The 17,294-nt window shown below is 35.7% G+C and overlaps 1 protein-coding gene and 1 long non-coding RNA gene across 2 annotated transcripts; one reads left to right on the plus strand and one right to left on the minus strand.

The window, feature by feature from the left end:
- Positions 1-7,141: 7,141 nt before the first annotated feature.
- On the minus strand, positions 7,142-7,909 carry LOC111828966. The gene has a single exon (XM_023777565.1). The coding sequence runs from the start codon at positions 7,907-7,909 to the stop codon at positions 7,142-7,144; it is 768 nt and encodes a 255-aa protein (XP_023633333.1).
- Positions 7,910-9,851: 1,942 nt separating this feature from the next.
- Positions 9,852-13,329, plus strand: LOC111829050. The gene is made up of 3 exons (XR_002832621.1): positions 9,852-10,080; positions 10,494-10,554; positions 13,229-13,329. It is a non-coding gene; the product is annotated as an uncharacterized LOC111829050 (long non-coding RNA).
- Positions 13,330-17,294: the final 3,965 nt, after the last annotated feature.

Below are 17,294 nucleotides of genomic sequence, written 5' to 3' on the forward strand. Positions count from 1 at the left end.
CCCTCACAATTGTCCATACAATGACTAACCACAACCATAAACGAGTAACCACAGCTCCAGATTGTATAAAAGGAATCCACGTGGATGTACAATGTTCACGTTGATAACAATGTTATGAAATGAGCAATATACTTGTTGTCCATATTTAACGAAACATTCATTTATAATCCAAAAAATATTAGAAAAAATTGTATTTTGTTCAACTCATAGTTACTTAACAGGTTAACCACATACCCGACAATGTTTCCATATCCGAAAAACAACATATCCATGGATACACAAAAAAATTCTCCTCCACATGGATACAAAAATTGATGGAACATAAAAACTAAACCGCATCCACATATATATAGTCTCTTGGATGCTATCCTACCGCTAGGTGCTAAGTGGATTCTTCAAAAAACCTCCCGTCAGCCACCACTCTCCTATTGTTTAGCCAAATCACGGGAGTGGGTTAGAGCAGCTAACTCTGTTGCGCCCAGTTTGTTTGCATCGTCCACACCTGTTTACTTTCACTTTTCCACTTGATGTTTTCTGCACATATCAAAAAGCATTATAAAAAGACAAACAACATTTAAGATTAAATTCTCATAACATACTGCATAACCACTAACTTACTCCAATTTCTCCAATTGATGGAATCCTCAACTCCTTAGGACGGCCCGATGGTCTGCGTGCTTTTGGCGGGTGCATAATCCGTTCAGTCAGTTCTGAAGGAATTTCAATATCACTCAACTCTGGGTTCAAAAATCGTTCATAAGTTGCTTTCCACATTTCTGTCTTGTAGTAATCGCCAACCAACGTCCCAAATGGTATCCCTTGACTGTTTGCTGCTAACAAAGCATGACCGCAAGGGATTTTAACTCTATCATACACCTTACATGAACACTGCTTCATATCTAGCAAAACATGATGCTTTCCGTTAAGAACCCCTTTAACTTCGTAACTCCAGCTTGAGATAACACCAATTTGGCTACCTTTGACATCCAACAAATTCTTAGTCATTTGTTTATCAACATCAGGAGTCGTCAGGCGATTATGATTGGCAGCCTTCTTCCTCCTAGCACTAAACCAACGACTTAACAAAGCACGGATGAACTTCAACAACTCGATTATGGGTGATCCTCTTCCTTTTCCCAACACCTTATTCAACGATTCAGCAACGTTTGAAGTCATTAAATTGTACCTATCTCCCTGGAAGTATGCCCTAGTCCAATGAGCTGCTCCAATTTTGTCCAAATACTCAGCACAATTACTATTCCGAGCTTTGATCTGCCCATAAATCTCCTTGTAAGCAGTAACTTTATATGCAAATGCAGCTTTGGTCACTAGTTTAGCAAGCCCCTTATTATGGAATCTAGCATTAACATTTCGGGCTACGTGAACAATGCAGGCTCCATGATGCGCCAATGGGAAGACCCTCTTCTTAGCAGTGTAGATGGAATTATTACGATCAGAGATTATAGTCAGGCTTTTACTGTCAGCAATAATACGCTCCAACTTCTCAAAGAACCATGTCCATGCGTCGTCGTTCTCACTATCTACAACCGCAAACGCAAGTGGAAATACCTGGAAATTTGCATCTTGCCCACTTGCGGTTAACAACACCCCTTTGTACTTTCCATTCAAGTGAGTCCCATCAACCACAACAACCGCCGCAGATTTCTAAAACCTTGGATGGATGCCCCGAAAGCCAGAAACATATACAAGAACCTTTCACTACCATCTTCTTCAACTTCAGTTTTTATATCTGTTATTGTCCCGGGATTGGCTTGCTTCAAAGAAAACAAGTACGCAGCCAGCTGATCATAAGAACAATCTTCAGGGCCAAATAGATCATCCACAGCCTTCCCCTTAGCTCTCCAGCACTTACTGTAGGATGCAGATACACTCACATCCTCAAGTAGCATCTGCTGCAGATCCGCGCAGGCCCTTTGGTAGGATCACTCTACTTGGATTTGTATACCGCTGCAATCACCTTAGACGTTGCCTTTTTTAAATAATCTCGCCTTGTTTCAATTGGACATGTGTGCTCCAAACTCGCTTTCCTAATCTCATAGTATCCACAGCCCTTCAACTCAGAAGCTAGAATCCTCCAGTCATACCTTTCCCCAGTACATTCCAGCACAAACGAATGTTTCTTTGTTGTAGTTTGCTTGAAATGGAACATATTCGTTATAGCATAAATTGCTATTCCAATCTGGCATTCCTCTTTGCTGCCAAAAACCTTCCCTTTGTATATCCCTTGTCCATCATCGTCATAATCCAAATCTGGAATGTCTTCACCCTCGAATTCAGTGTCATCAAACAAAGGAGGTATGTCGAAGTCTTCGTCCTCAAAATTCTCGAGCTTTCGATTACACACACTAGAACTGGGGACGTATCCATATTGACTCGACCAGCTGGATACCCTTTCCTGACCACCCATTCTCAAACCATCCACAACAGGAACAGAATCATTCATCAATCCACTTGGTTTACTCTCTTCTTTCAACGGAACAGTCTGGTCCAATGTAGGTTTCGTGCTACACATCACCTCCACAACGTTAACCCGGCCAAACTGATCACCTATGAAATTGCCCCAGAACTCTTTATCATACGATGTAGGTGTCACAAACACCTCCCTCTCGTCAATTGGTTCATCCTCTGCATAATCTTCGTACACATCTGCGGCCTCTTTGGAACTACTCTCTGGTTTTTCAGTGCTCCATTCTTCTTTCAATCTTACCTCGGTTTCTTCAACTTGGGCTAGGAAAACATCATCCTCCTGGGTGACATCAATTACAAATGCCTTTGATCCAGCTGTCGACACCTCGCCTAAAATTTCCTCTACCCCATCACTCATGCTCAATCCGCAAGATGTGCCACAACTCCTCTTTCTCCCACCTTCCCCGGAATTCTCTAGCTTTTCTCTCTCTAATTCGACTTCCGTCTGTCCTCTCTTCCGAATTTCCTCAAACGACACAAACATACTCAAACCTCTATTTTGACGAAGCATCTATACATAATATTCGAGCCGACGTCGGTGGTTACCATCACAAGAGGTGGCCTCACCGCATTCTCCATTTGCAAGCTTACTGGGAGACAATAGCTCAGACTTGCCTTCTTGTTAACCAAACAAAACTCTTTCAAAACAGCTGCTTCAAGCTCACATAGGCTTGTCGTCGCCGACAGCGGGACAGCCCTAGACAACAAAATCTTGTCTACCGTGAACTCTGCCACGTTGTCGGCTGAGAATCCCCATTTTCCAGACACTACGATACAAAATCCAGGTAGTCCATCCTGTAAAACAGTGAAGAAAACAACACCAATTAATAACCCGGCCATCCACAATAAATGTCTATCCAAATCTTTGGGAAAACCTTATCCACAAAAAGCTTACCTCCATATTCATCGCTCGACCACAGTAAACTACAATGGAAAACGCTAAAATCTTTTTATATGGGGTAACTCGACCAAAGAAAACCTAGTTTTTTTAACTAAATTCATCGTGGAAACGAGATAGTAACTTTTGTTCATCTCTAAAATATCAGCCGTCCGATAATAACTAGTAGTTACGATCTAATGGTTCATACTTTATTAAAAACAGAAAAACATTACACAACTTTATAACTCAGCCGAGGACAATTTGGTCTTAACACATCCAACCTCCTTACTATACAAACCAGGAAAGTATAGCAGTAGTGAAAAGTGTGTCTGCTTGCAAGATAAGTTCACAGAAGTAGGTGTAGACGTAATTCTCTCTATAATATTCCTGTAGAGTTCTCATTGCGGGTCAGTCCAATATTGTGTTCTCCAACACATATTAATGTGATTGACTTAGATACTACATATCAATGACTCCACGAAACTTAGTCATCAAGTCACCTCACATACTAGTCACTTATGGCTATTAATGTCTCATTTAATAACCTTGACTGGACCTTAATAATTTATATCATCATTCACTTATAGGGTTTCATGATCAAGTCACGTACTTGATGACCTATAAAATGAAATAAATTATTTTGGGACAATTATTTAATTACTCAATAACCAAATAATACTGAAACAAATTTCATTAATTTGAAAATAAATCAAATATAAGTAAACATAAACATCATATCCGAAAAATAAAATTCTCCCACTAGAATCAAGATCACATCTTAAGATATCTAATGCCTACTGCAGTAGTATGACTTTCATGCTTAGGTCGTGGAAAAGCCTTGGTTAAAGGATCTGCAACATTTGCATCTGTGCAGACTCTGCTAATCCTCATAACATGCTACATACTCAGCTTCCATAGTGGATGTATAAATTAGTTCTGACTTCTGGCTTTTCCATAAAATGGTACCTCCGGAAAGGAGATACACATAGCCGATAGTACAGCGCCTAGAATCTTGACATCCACCAAAATCTGAGTCTGAAAATCCAACCATCTGTGGATGTGTTGATTTTCGATATGTGAGCATGTAGTTTCTTGTTCCATTAAGATATCTTAATACTTTCTTTGCAGCTTTCCAATGAGCAAGTCCTGGGTTACTTTGAAATCTACCCAACATTCCGACTGCATGGGTAATATCAGGTCGAGTGTAGACCTGTGCATACATTAAACTTCCCACAATAGATGCATAAGGGTACTTTTTCATTTCATTATGTTCCATTTCATTCTGCGGACATTGCTTAAGGTTCAGCTTGTCACCCTTTTGCATAGGAACATTATTAGAAGAACACATCATCATGCCAAATCTCTCAAGAACTTTGTCAATATATGCTTTCTGAGACAGTCCTAAAATTCCTAGTGATATCACGGAATATTTCAATTCCTATCACATAGGATGCCTCACCCATATTTTTCATATCAAAGTTCTTAGAGAGATAACTCTTAGTCTCATGTAATAGACCAAGATCATTAGTGGCTAACAAGATGTCATCAACATACAGTACCAAAAATATGAACTTACTCCCACTGATCATGAGATATATACATGGATCCACAATGTTTTCTTTGAAACCGAATTTCGTAATGGTTTCATCAAACTTTAGATACCATTGCCTCGAAGCTTGTTTCAGTCCATATATTGATTTCTTCAATTTGCAAACCATTTTTTCTTGACCTTTCGATTATGAAGCCTTTAGGTTGACGCATATAGACTTCTTCTTGTAAGTTTCCATTATGAAAGGCAGTTTTCACATCCATTTGATGTAACTCGAGATCATACTGAGCTACTAATGCCATGATAATTCTGAGAGAGTATTTTCTTGACACAGGTGAAAAAGTCTCACTATAATTGATGCCTTCTTTTTGATTAAACCCTTTGGCTACAAGTCTGGCTTTATGTCCGACTTGCTTTGTGTCCATCAGGCAATGGAACGATGTCCCAAACTTCATTCTTAACCATCGAGTCTATTTCATCTCTACTAGCATCAATCCATTTATCAGAATTAACATCTTTCATGGCTTGTGAATAAGAAACCGGATCTTTAATATTTCCTTTATCAGATTCTACTTGATAAAGCACAAAGTCATCAGAAATTGTAGATCTTCTCGTACGAGTTGATCTTCGTAATGATGATTGTTCATGTGCTTCATGATCATTATTAGCAAAATTTTCATCATGGAGTGTGTGATCATTTAATGGGGTTTCCTCATTTTTTAACGGTTCAACAATGTTCGGATCCCCAACATTCGGAACTAAGGGTAAAGGAATATCAACCCTAATTTCCTGAATGGTTATATCACGAACTTTATCACTCCCACTAATATCACCATTCTCAAAAAATCTGGCATTATTGGTTTCTACTATTCTCGTACTATGGGATGGACAATAAAATCTATATCCTTTAGACTTCTCAGGGTAACCTATAAAGAAACCACTGATCATTCTGAAATATAAATTCTTTTCATGTGGATTGTATATTCTTACTTCAGCTGGACATCCCCAAACTTGGAGATGTGACAAACTAGGTTTCCAGCCTTTCCACAATTCAAAAGGGGTCTTAGGAACTGCTTTGCTGGGAACTCTGTTTAAGATATAGACATCGGTACATAATGCGTTCATCCACAAGGATATAGGTAGGTTAGCATGACTCATCATGGATCTAACCATTTTCATATAAGTACGATTACGCCTTTCAGCTACACTATTCTGCCATGGAGAACCAGGCGTTGTGTACTGCGCAACGATTCCTAATTTTTGGAGAAGTATGGCATATGGTCCAGGATGTTGTCTTGTTTCATTATATTTGCCATAAAATTCACCACCTCTATCCGACCTTATAATTTTAACTTTTCTATCTAATTGCCTCTCAACTTCAGTAATGAATGCTTGTACAACATCCACATATTGAGATTTTTCATGCAATAAATATAGATAACAATAACATGAATAATCATCGATAAAGGTAATAAAATATTTTTCACCTCCAAAATTTAGAACATTAAATGGTCCGCATATATCTGTATGTATGATTTCAAGAAGCTGTGTACTTCTTGTGGCTCCTTTCTTAGTGTGATTAGTTTGCTTGCCCTTAATGCAATCTATACACTCTTTTATGTTGGTAAAGTCAAGATTCGGAATGACTCCATCTCTTACCAATCTTTTAATTCTTTCATAGGAAATATGTCCTAATCTTTTATGCCACAAGAAATATGAGTTATTAGTACATGTTTTATTTTTAAGTCTACTTTCAGTATGCAAGGAGAGATGTGTCTCATAAGGTTGATCAGCCATTTTAACATATAGAGACCATCAACTAATATTCTAGAACCAATTCGATTAGAGTTCAAGAATATATTATAACAACCATCTCCTTGAGTAGATTTAAAACCAGCCAAATCAAGTTTGCTTACAGAAACTAAATTACGGGAAATAGATGGAACATAAAGAGTCTGATATAAATCTAGACAAAATCCACCATCTAAAATGAGACGATAGGTGCCAATAGCTTCAACTGGTGCCTTGTCTCGATTTCCCATCAGTAAGTAGTTTTCACTTGAATTTATGGTCCGAATCGTTAGGAATCCCTGTACAGAATTCGTTACATGTACATTAGCACCGCTATCAATCCACCAAGCTTTAGACGAAACATGAGTAAGATTAGATTCGAAAAAGCTTACGGAACCCATAGGATTACCTTTCTTTTCGAACCATTCTCTTCTTTAAGTGCAATCTTTCTGAAAGTATCCAACCTTTTTACAAAAGTTGCATCTATAATATTTCTTTGCCTTTTTCTTCGAATTAGCTTGATCGTAATCGTTCATTGTGGGTGATGCTCTTTGATGGCTCTTTTTATGCCTTTTCCCAACTTTAAGTCCAGCTCCTTGGACATAATGGGCAACTTTAATGCCTTCACGACCAAGTCGAGCCTCCTCTTGGACTAATTTATTAGTCAATTCATTAGATGTCCATTTTTCATCAATTGCATTATAATTGATCTGAAATGGTCCATACCGAGGAGGTAGTGAATTTAGGATAAATTGGACAAGAAATGAATCGTCCACACTCATTCCTAAATTTTTTAATTTGGCCGCAAGGTTGGTAATTTCAATGCAATGTTCATACATAGACCTTGTCCCATCATACTTTATGGTTGTAAGATCTGCCATAATTTTCCCTGCAAGGGATTTGTCTGCAGTCTTAAACCGTTCTTCTATAGCTACTAGATAAGCTTTAGCTTTTTCTACATCAGAAAGGGAAGTTTTAACATTGCTAGCTATTGTCATTCTTAAAAACATCATGCTCATTCTGTTCGCTTTCTCCCAAGCTTTATGGAGTGCCTTTTCTTCCTCAGTACTAATTATAGTTAAGGGATCTGGCTCTTCTTCACGAAGTGCCAGATCCATATCTAGTACTCCTAATGTGAACTCAACTTTCTCTTTCCATTCTGAGAAGCTGGTTCCAGTGAGGATTGGAACAGTGGAGACCATAGATGACAAATTAGCAGAAAATGATGCTGCGATATAGAGATATAACAAGCTTTAATTGAGGTTCAAAGTTAAACAACACATTAACGAAAATTATGGAAAACATATGACTATAAATTATAATGCTCATGTGGGTAGTCACTATAATATTTCATAAAGTCATAGCTTTCGAAAACTTTTCTTAAATGATAAATCAAATTAATTAAGCTATATGTGGATAACTCACATACAAACATTCTAATAAATTTTTGATCATGTTTTATGAAAAATAGCCTACTTGTGGGTAGCTAATTAATACATAAACATATAAAAATTTCTTTTAAAATATTTGGTTTTTATGTGCAAATCATCATATGATAAAACCTATTATGGTGATATCAATTTCTTAATTATGCACATTAAAAGAAACCAATTTCTTATCACTTTAAAAAATTTCTTTTGAAAAAAAGAAAGTTAAACTAATGCAAGTCTACAAACATCATAACTTGCGGTTCTAATTTTCAGTTCTGTAAACAATAGATCTATTATTCTTAATGGATTAATTAGATGTTCATAACTATAAGCTCTGATACCACATGTTAAATATACTTTAACATGAACCCTAAGATCATAAACATCTATATTAATCACATAATAGAAACATAAAGAGGGTTAAAGTAATACCTCCACTCATTGTAGAAATGATGCTTTCTTTAATGGTTCCTTGAAGCCTTCTTTAGTTTTCATTTGAAGCTTTCTTGATTAATGGCTTGTAGTCTTGAAAAGAAACTCTTAAATCTTTTAAATGGAAAATAAAGTTTCTCTCCCCTCTCCTATAAACCCTTTCCTTTAAGTGTTATTTTTGTTCATGATGATTTTTGATGGAGCAAGTCATCTATTTATAGGTGGGGCGAGGACCTCATTCCTCATTAGGGTTTTGCCTTCCAATTTAATCTCAACTATCCATCAAAGTAGAGATTAAGGCAATGGTGACAAGTGTGAGGACAAATGTTCTTTTGCATGGTTCTCTTAACATAAGAGTGACATGTGTTTTAACACTTGTTCATTTATGAACCAAAACATGACATGATACTTAACACTTGTCTTTCCTTTAAACACGTGTCCTCTTATTGTTCTTTAAATTTATTTAGGAATTAACTCCTTAATAACCAATTTTATTGGTTACCAAAATTTTATCAAAATATAACAATCTCAAATAAGAGACCAATTAACTATAACACCACATACATGGGTAAGAATAAATAATTTTCTTACATGATTAGGATGAAAAAATGACCACAAGAATGGAAGATCTGTGAAGTTGGATTTTTCTATTTTGACAAAAACGACGGTGTGAGAGAGGAGGAGAAGACAAATCGATTTGGGGGAGAAAATAATAAATGAAAATGTTTTCTTTTTTAAAATTTTCTAACCAATTCCCATGAAACACGTGGCATAAGCCACTCCTTCAAAAACATCTTTGCTTAAACCCGAATACCTTTTACCTTTTCACTGTTTTATTATTTTGAGTTTTGTTTAATGCTCTAAGAGCCAACAGCTTTTGCCGATAAAGATGGACTTAGGCCAACTTTAACGGTGCAACCCAACGGGCCTTTGGGCATTAGAATATGGCCTAATAATGGAAACAGTCCGATTATAAGGGGCATTCGAATGCTGGGCAAGACCCTTTCGAAGCCGTGTCTTACGCCATGTGGGAACACTAGATTGGTTTAATTTTTTGTAAAGAAAACCTTTTAAATTTTGTCAAAAAAAGAAAATTCCCAAAAATCCCCAAATCGCAACCTCTCTCTCTCGAAGACGAACCCTAGAAAGCGATTTCACACCTTCACCCTTTCATCTCTTCTTCTTCCCCGAAGAGACTGTAACCGTGATCGCCGTCAAGTCTGAGCGTCTTCTTCTTCCCCTCTGTCTCGTGGTCACGGTGTTGTCGAAGTCGCAGCGAAAAGTCAAAATCTAATTCTGATATCTTGGAACCCTAGTTCCGCTGCGATTTCGAGTTGGGAGAAATCGATCTCGTCTTGTTCTCCTTCTCGTCTTAGTGGGTTCTCCCTATGGTGTGAGCGTCTTCTCCGTCCCCTCCGTCTACTGCTCACCAGATTCTGGATCGGAATCAAACCCTCCTTCAGCGTGTCGTCCCTGGAAGATCTCCTTCCCCAAATCGAGTCAAAGATAAGGTACATGGAAGTCTCTTCTTTTCCTTCTTATTATTTGTGAAGTTGGTTATCTGTTTGGTTTGATGGCGAAGGATAATTAGGTTTCTCGAGTTCGTGTAATGAATTGGGTTTTTTCCTTTCGTTATTTGTCTAAAGTGGAGTCATTAGTTCATATGTGTTCTTCTGAGGCGATATTGTGTAGGACTGTTAAATTTTTAGGGATGGAATTACAACTGATCTGTTCTAGGCTTCAGGTCTGATGGTTTTAGTGTTTTGAAAGAGAATTTCTATGTGTTATCGGTTTGAATTTTTGTTTGGGAGTCCGATCTGCTGCATTTGATTTATAAGTAGGGTTGGACCTTAGTGTGTTTTCATTATACTGTAAAGATGATGAACTTAACTCCTGTTTTTCATCTTTTTCTTGAGGATTGAAGCTGAGTGAGGTTGGTAATCGCATTCGGGTAATCTACAGCAAAAGGATCTCCAAATTTAGAGGTTAGTACATGTCTTAATACTTTATGCAATATATGTTATATCATGCGAGTTTGTTGAACCTGTCATTGTGTATTGAACCTGTAATTGTGTATTGAACCTGTAATTGTGTATTGAACCAGTCATTGTTCATAAAGGTCTTGTACTGTCTGTTAATTACCTTGTGCTTGAAATTGAATTGCTGTATGTAAAAAAACATTAAGTTCATGCTCTGTCTAGTAGCTTATAATGTTATTGAATGCGAGTTTGTTGGTGTATTGGTTAGTCATGTCAAATTGGTTAGTCATTGTGTATTGTTTTAGTTATTGTGTATTAGTTAGTCATTGTGTATTGAACCATTCATTGTGTATTGAACTTGTCTTTGTGTATTGAACCTGTCATTGTGTATTGAACCTGTCATTGTGTATAAAAGTCTTGTAGTGTCTGTTAATTACCTTGTGTTTGAAATTGAATTGTTGTATGTAAAAAACATTAAGTTCATGCACTATCAAGTAGCTTATAATAATGTTATTCTACAATCTGAATTGTACATACATGGCTATAAATGAATCCGTTTGCCTTTATTGTGTTAGTCCTTTCTTAATGCTTTTAATCTCTGATCTTGTTACAACAAGATTAGTATTTACATTTTCTTGTAAATGTAATAACATGTTTAGCTTATTTTGAGAACTAGAAACAAAGTATACTTAATAAGATTACTATTCTGTTTGTGATTCTTGATTGTGATTTGATTGAGGTAGGTAAGTGTTAGCTTTGTAATAACTCTTTTAACTTCATCCCAAAGTCTCTTTATGTGCTGTTTTCACTTATCATCTTTCAACTCCCTTTTTCCCTTTGCGATTTGATCATCTCTCTTCTTTCCCTTCTATCATCTCTCTTGTAGCATATTTTTCCCTTCTGTTCTTTCTCTTTCTCTTCTAGTATCTTTTTCCCTTATGTTCTGGCTCTTGTAGCATATCTCTTCTACCATCTCTGTCTTAGCATCTCTCTTCTAGCATCATATGGATTCAAATAATAATCCATATGGTAGTTCTCTCGGTTACTTTAGCCTTAATAACTTTCCTTATGATAGCTTTTCTCAAAATCTTAACTTTTGGTCTCCACAAAGCAGCAAAAACCCTAACCAGCAACATCAAGCTCCACCCTCTCAAGGCAGCCACATCCCTTGTATGAGCCAGCAACAGAGTCATGGAGGACCATCTCAAGGCAACCATAACCCTTCTTTTAGCCAGCATAAGAGTGAACCTTCAAGTCAATCTCAAGGCACACCAACTTGTACTAGGGAGAGAAGGCAATGGAACAGCATTGATGATCTTGTGTTGATAAGTGGGTGGTTAAACACAAGTAAGGATGTGATAGTTGGCAACGACCAAAGGTCAGGAACCTTCTGGAAAAGAATTTCAGAGTACTATGGTACTAGTGATCATGTGGTTAATGGAGGAGAAGCTAGGCTGCCTGACCATTGCAAGCAAAGGTGGGTAAGAATCAGTAAAGAGGTGAACCATTTCTGTGGAGCATATGCTTCTGCAGAGGGTGAGAAAGCTTCTGGACAGAATGATGTTGACATTCTAAAGAATGCACATCAAATTTATAAGACTCTTTATGGGAAGAAATTTACACTTGAGCATGCTTGGGTTGAGCTCAGGAATGAACAGAAATGGTGCTCTTTAGGGTTAATGAATCCTACAAGCAACTCATCAAGCAAGAAAAGAAAGGCTGATGTAGCTGCACCTTCTCCACCCTCAGTTGGTAATGAACAAGAGCCCAGGCCACCAGGTGTGAAGGCTATGAAAGCCAGAAGGTTGAAAAGAAAAGATAAGGGGCCACCCACTGGACAGTATCCGAAGCTTTGGGAAAACAAACAGAAGGACAATGTTGCCAAGAAATAACTCCAAATGATGAGCCTTCTAGACACCCTCATTGCCAAGACAGTTCCTCTTGATGAAGATGAACAAGCCCTTAAGAAGAAGCTCATGGCTCAACTTTTCTAAGTAGCTTATTAACTTGTAATGAATCATGTCTGTTTAACAGGACTAAGTGGTGTCATTTCTGTGTGTTCTATTAACTATGAAGTTGTCATTTCTGTTTTATGCGCAAAGTTTGTGACAATGTTCAAAGTTTGTCCCAATGCATGAATCCGGTTTAATGATGAATGGTGCTAGTTTCTAATACTTGTGTCATTTTTCCTTTAATAATGATAGTATGTGGTCCGTGTCTCATTCTTATGTAATTGATGAATGTCTGTGCTACTTGTGTTTTTTTTTGTATGGTGATTCTTGTCTAGTCTGTTATTGATGAAAATGATTCTTCTCTATGTCTGTTAATGATGTATGGTGATTCTTGTCTATGTGTATGGTGATTCTTGTCTATGTGTATGGTGATTCTTGTCTAGTCTGTTATTGATGAAAGTGATTCTTCTCTATGTCTGTTAATGATGTATGGTGATTCTTGTCTATGTGTATGGTGATTCTTGTCTAGTCTGCTATTGATGAAAGTGATTCTTCTCTATGTCTGTTAATGATGTATAGTGATTCTTGTCTATGTGTATGGTGATTCTTGTCTGTTCTGTTATTGATTAATGTGTGTGGTATTTGTGTCAATTTTGTTTAATCTGGTTGAATGTTTGTGATTCTTGAATGTTTCTGATTCTTGTCTATTTATGTTTGTTTGTTTTCAGGGCAGGCCATAATTGGGCATGACTATAGCTACTCACAGGATACATCCAGTGATCACTACACAAAGGACAATATAGAAAGGGAGACAAATGCATACATCTTGATGGATGAAGCTCAGAGTGCTCGCAGGACTGAACATGAGATTGAGGTTGGCTTCTCCAACATATGTTATTGTGGGGGGCAGCCTCTTCTTCAGACATCTTACACCCGAAATGATCCGGGGAGAAAGTAAGTCCATCTTTCTAAATTATGTATGTAATTACCTCTTACTTCTGAGGCATTCCAATAAGTTTCTGGTTTATGTTTCCCAGGTACTTCACTTGCGAGAATGTGAATGATGGACAAATGCATCTCCACTAGTGGTGGGATGTGGCTGTGATGGAAGAGATGAGAGAGATGAGAGAGATGAGAGAAAGGGCTAGAATTGTAGCAGTGGACCTTAAAGAGATCAGAGAAGAAGAGAGTACAAGTGAAGAAAAGGTTGTTAAGCTTGAGAAGCTAGTTGAGAAGTTTGGTGATGAGTTGCAGAGGAGTAGAGTAACATGACGAATGGTTGTTGGTTTTAGCTTTAGTGTTTTGGCCCTGTTGATGTCAATAGTTGTGTTAAGTAGGATGTGAATTGTATTCGCAGTATGACATTTGAGTACTAGTGAGACTTGTTTGATGCTCCCTTGTAATATAGATGGTAAGTAGAATCTGGTTGTTTTTTCTATAATTGTACTTTTGGTTAGGTGTCACATGAGTTTGTAATTTTCTTTGAAGAATGACAAGTAACTTTGTAATCTTATGTGAGTTTAATAGTATTGCCTCTTCATGTGACTGTTTCTACTGTTGTTTTCTTGTTCACATGATTTACTAGTGCTTATCAATCACGTGTTTGTTTTAGCACTTTGTATATAATATGTCCTAGTGCTTTTCATTCGAATATCTAAATCTCTACTCTCTCTCAATTTCTTTCCACTCACAACCTCTTTCTTTGCAAGAAAATCACTCACTTTCATTTTCTTTCTACACACTCTCATTTCCTTGAAATAAAATCACTCACAAACATAACCTATACACAAGTTCATTTTTATCCTCTTTATAAACTTCGTATTTCATTTTTATCCTCTTTATAAACTTCTTTATTTTTATCCTTTTTTATAAACTTCTTCTATCATTTTTATTATGGCTTCCTCGTCAAACAATTTTCATTATCATTATAACTCTAATAATGATGATGATTTTGACAAATATTATCAAGACCTATTTGATAATCAAGTAGATGCGACATTAGAAGATATACTGCCGGAAAGAAAAAAGCGTGCATATATCGAAAGAAATCGGGAAGAAGGCCACGACCGTTTGTGGAATGATTATTTTAGTGATAATCCTACTTATCCGGAGAGGCTATTTCGAAGACGCTTTTGAATGAATAAACCATTGTTCCTCCGTATTGTCAGTCGTCTCTAAGCAGAAGTTAGATATTTTCAACCAAAAAAAGATGCAACATTTCGAAATGGTATATCACCGCTTCAAAAGTGTACTGCAGCAATTTGACTTTTAGCATACGGGGGTAGGACAGACACGGTTGACGAATATATACGTCTTGGTGAAACTACGGCTCGTAAGTGTTTGGAACAATTTGTCGTTGGAATTGTTGACTTGTTTGGCGATGAATACCTAAGGTGGCCTACAGAAGAGGATCTCCAAAGGCTACTTTATATTGGAGAACAACGGGGTTTTCCAAGGATGGTTGGGAGCATCGATTGAATGCATAGGGGGTGGAAAAATTGTCCAACCGCATGGAAAGGTATGTATTCTCGAAGTACCAGAAAGCCAACTATTATTTTGGAGGTGGTTGCTTCACAAGATCTCCGGATATGGCACGCGTTTTTTGGAGCACCAGGTACTTGCAACGATTTAAATGTTCTTGATCAATCACCGGTTTTTAATGACATTATACAAGGTCAAGCCCTCCCCCCCAAACGAACTACTATGTCAACATAAGGGAATATAACATGACTTACTATCTTTCGGATGGTACTTACCCCGACTAGGCGACATTTAATCAATCCATCCGACTACCAAAAAGCCCAAAACATTCTTTGTTTGCAAAACGTCAAGAATCTGCACGGAAAGATGTTGAGCGTGCATTTGGTTCAAGCAAGATTCGCCATGGTTAAGCATCCATGTCTTCTATGGGAAAAAGGAAAAATCGCTTATATTATGAGAGCATGTCTCATACTTCATAATATGATTGTTGAAGATGAACGACATTCATACACTCTCTTTGACGAACAAGAATTCCAAGAAGGTGCCCCGGATCTTACATTTTCGAACAATATGGCTACAAATCTCGACGGTATAGGTGATCGTCGAAGAAGAATACGTGATAAACAAGCACATCACCAATTGAAAGAGGATTTGATTGAGAATATATGGACTAAATTTGGACATCTTCCAAATGATTAAAAAGGTTTATAAACTTTTTATTCATTTAATAATATGTTTTGTGCTTTCATTTTTATGTTTGTATCTTTTTAAGTTTATGTTTTTAATTTATATGTTTCTATCTTTTATGTTTCTAATTTTTATCTTTATTGTTTTTTATTTTTTTATTATTTGTTAATATTTTGTTTTATAAAGTTTGTTTGTGTTTTGTTTAAAAAGGTTTATAAAGTTTGTTTTTGTTTTGTTTATAATTATATGTTTCTATCTTTATTATTCTAATTTATAAGTTTATATAATTTTTCATTTTTAAAATTTTAAAATTAATTAATAAAATTATTAATAAGTTTTACATTATTATATTATTATAAATGTAAGAACCTAAGGGTTCAACCAATAACTACCTAATTTTATTTGGTTCTTAAAATACACTATTATATTATTAATATATTAAAATTACACTCAGATGCATCTTCTTGGTTAAGCCATTGCGGATGCTCTTACCAGAATAAGAATAGCGTGGGGGTCCATGTGTCAAAATTTGTAATATATATTACTGGTAAATAGCAAACAAATGGAGAAATTATATATATTAATAGTATAGATATTTTTTTAGTAAGATTTTGTATGTACCATTGTTAAGATTGGCTTAGTTATTTTCATTAAGACCCGTAAAAATATACAATTTTGCATATAATTTATTTTTGGTATTATAAAGTATTTAACTGTAGAACTTAAGTGGTGTGTATCATGTTCTGACCCGTTGCAAAAGTATTCTGACCCGCTTCTAATATTTTAAGTATTCTATGATTTTTTATATTTGTATATTTTAAAGGTTTCAATATTAAAATATTTTAAACTTTTAATACATTTCAAAATTATAATTTTTTAAAACTTTAAAGAAATTTATATGCTCAAATAAATAACGTTACTAATCCAAACAAAACTTTTAAAATTGAAAGCTTGATAAGTTAAATGTCATGCTCATTCATAGTTAGATACATATTGGTCATGTTTATAATGATTTAAAACCATTTTCTAAAATATTTAACCGAAGTGGTATGTCTTACTCATTTTTCTATCAGTTGAGTATAATATAAAATTTCATGAAAATATTTAACCAACCCGCTTAGATTTAACCAATATATTTAACTAACCTGATTTAGATATCCAAACTTTATTTTAATAAGATTTTAAGTTTATAATAATATTTTATTTATCAATTGAGTAATATATATCTGCTTTGAAAAATTCAAATTACAACATATTAAAAAATATATGAATTTTTATTCTATATTTTTATTCTATATTTTAATATAATAAATTAAAATAAGATCAAATAAATGTGAAAGGAGAATAATGATTTTTTAAATTTATTAATTTAAATAAGTTATAGAAATAATAGGAAATCGAAAATCTAGATATGGAAATAATATAATCATCATAAAAAATATCCGATTTTTGAAGTATCCAATTGTTTTATTTCAGGTTAATTTTTAATTTTGACCCGACCCATCAATCCATGTAAGAGTGTGCTTCTCTTTTACTATATAGGGGATTTGGAAGTAATAAAGGAAAATTTGTACGGGTTTTGAAGAAAAAGCCTTTGTCATTCAAAGATTTGTTGGATCAGATTTA

This window comes from Capsella rubella, unplaced genomic scaffold (assembly GCF_000375325.1).
Source record: "Capsella rubella cultivar Monte Gargano unplaced genomic scaffold, Caprub1_0 scaffold_8, whole genome shotgun sequence".
In the NCBI taxonomy this organism is placed as follows: domain Eukaryota; kingdom Viridiplantae; phylum Streptophyta; class Magnoliopsida; order Brassicales; family Brassicaceae; genus Capsella; species Capsella rubella.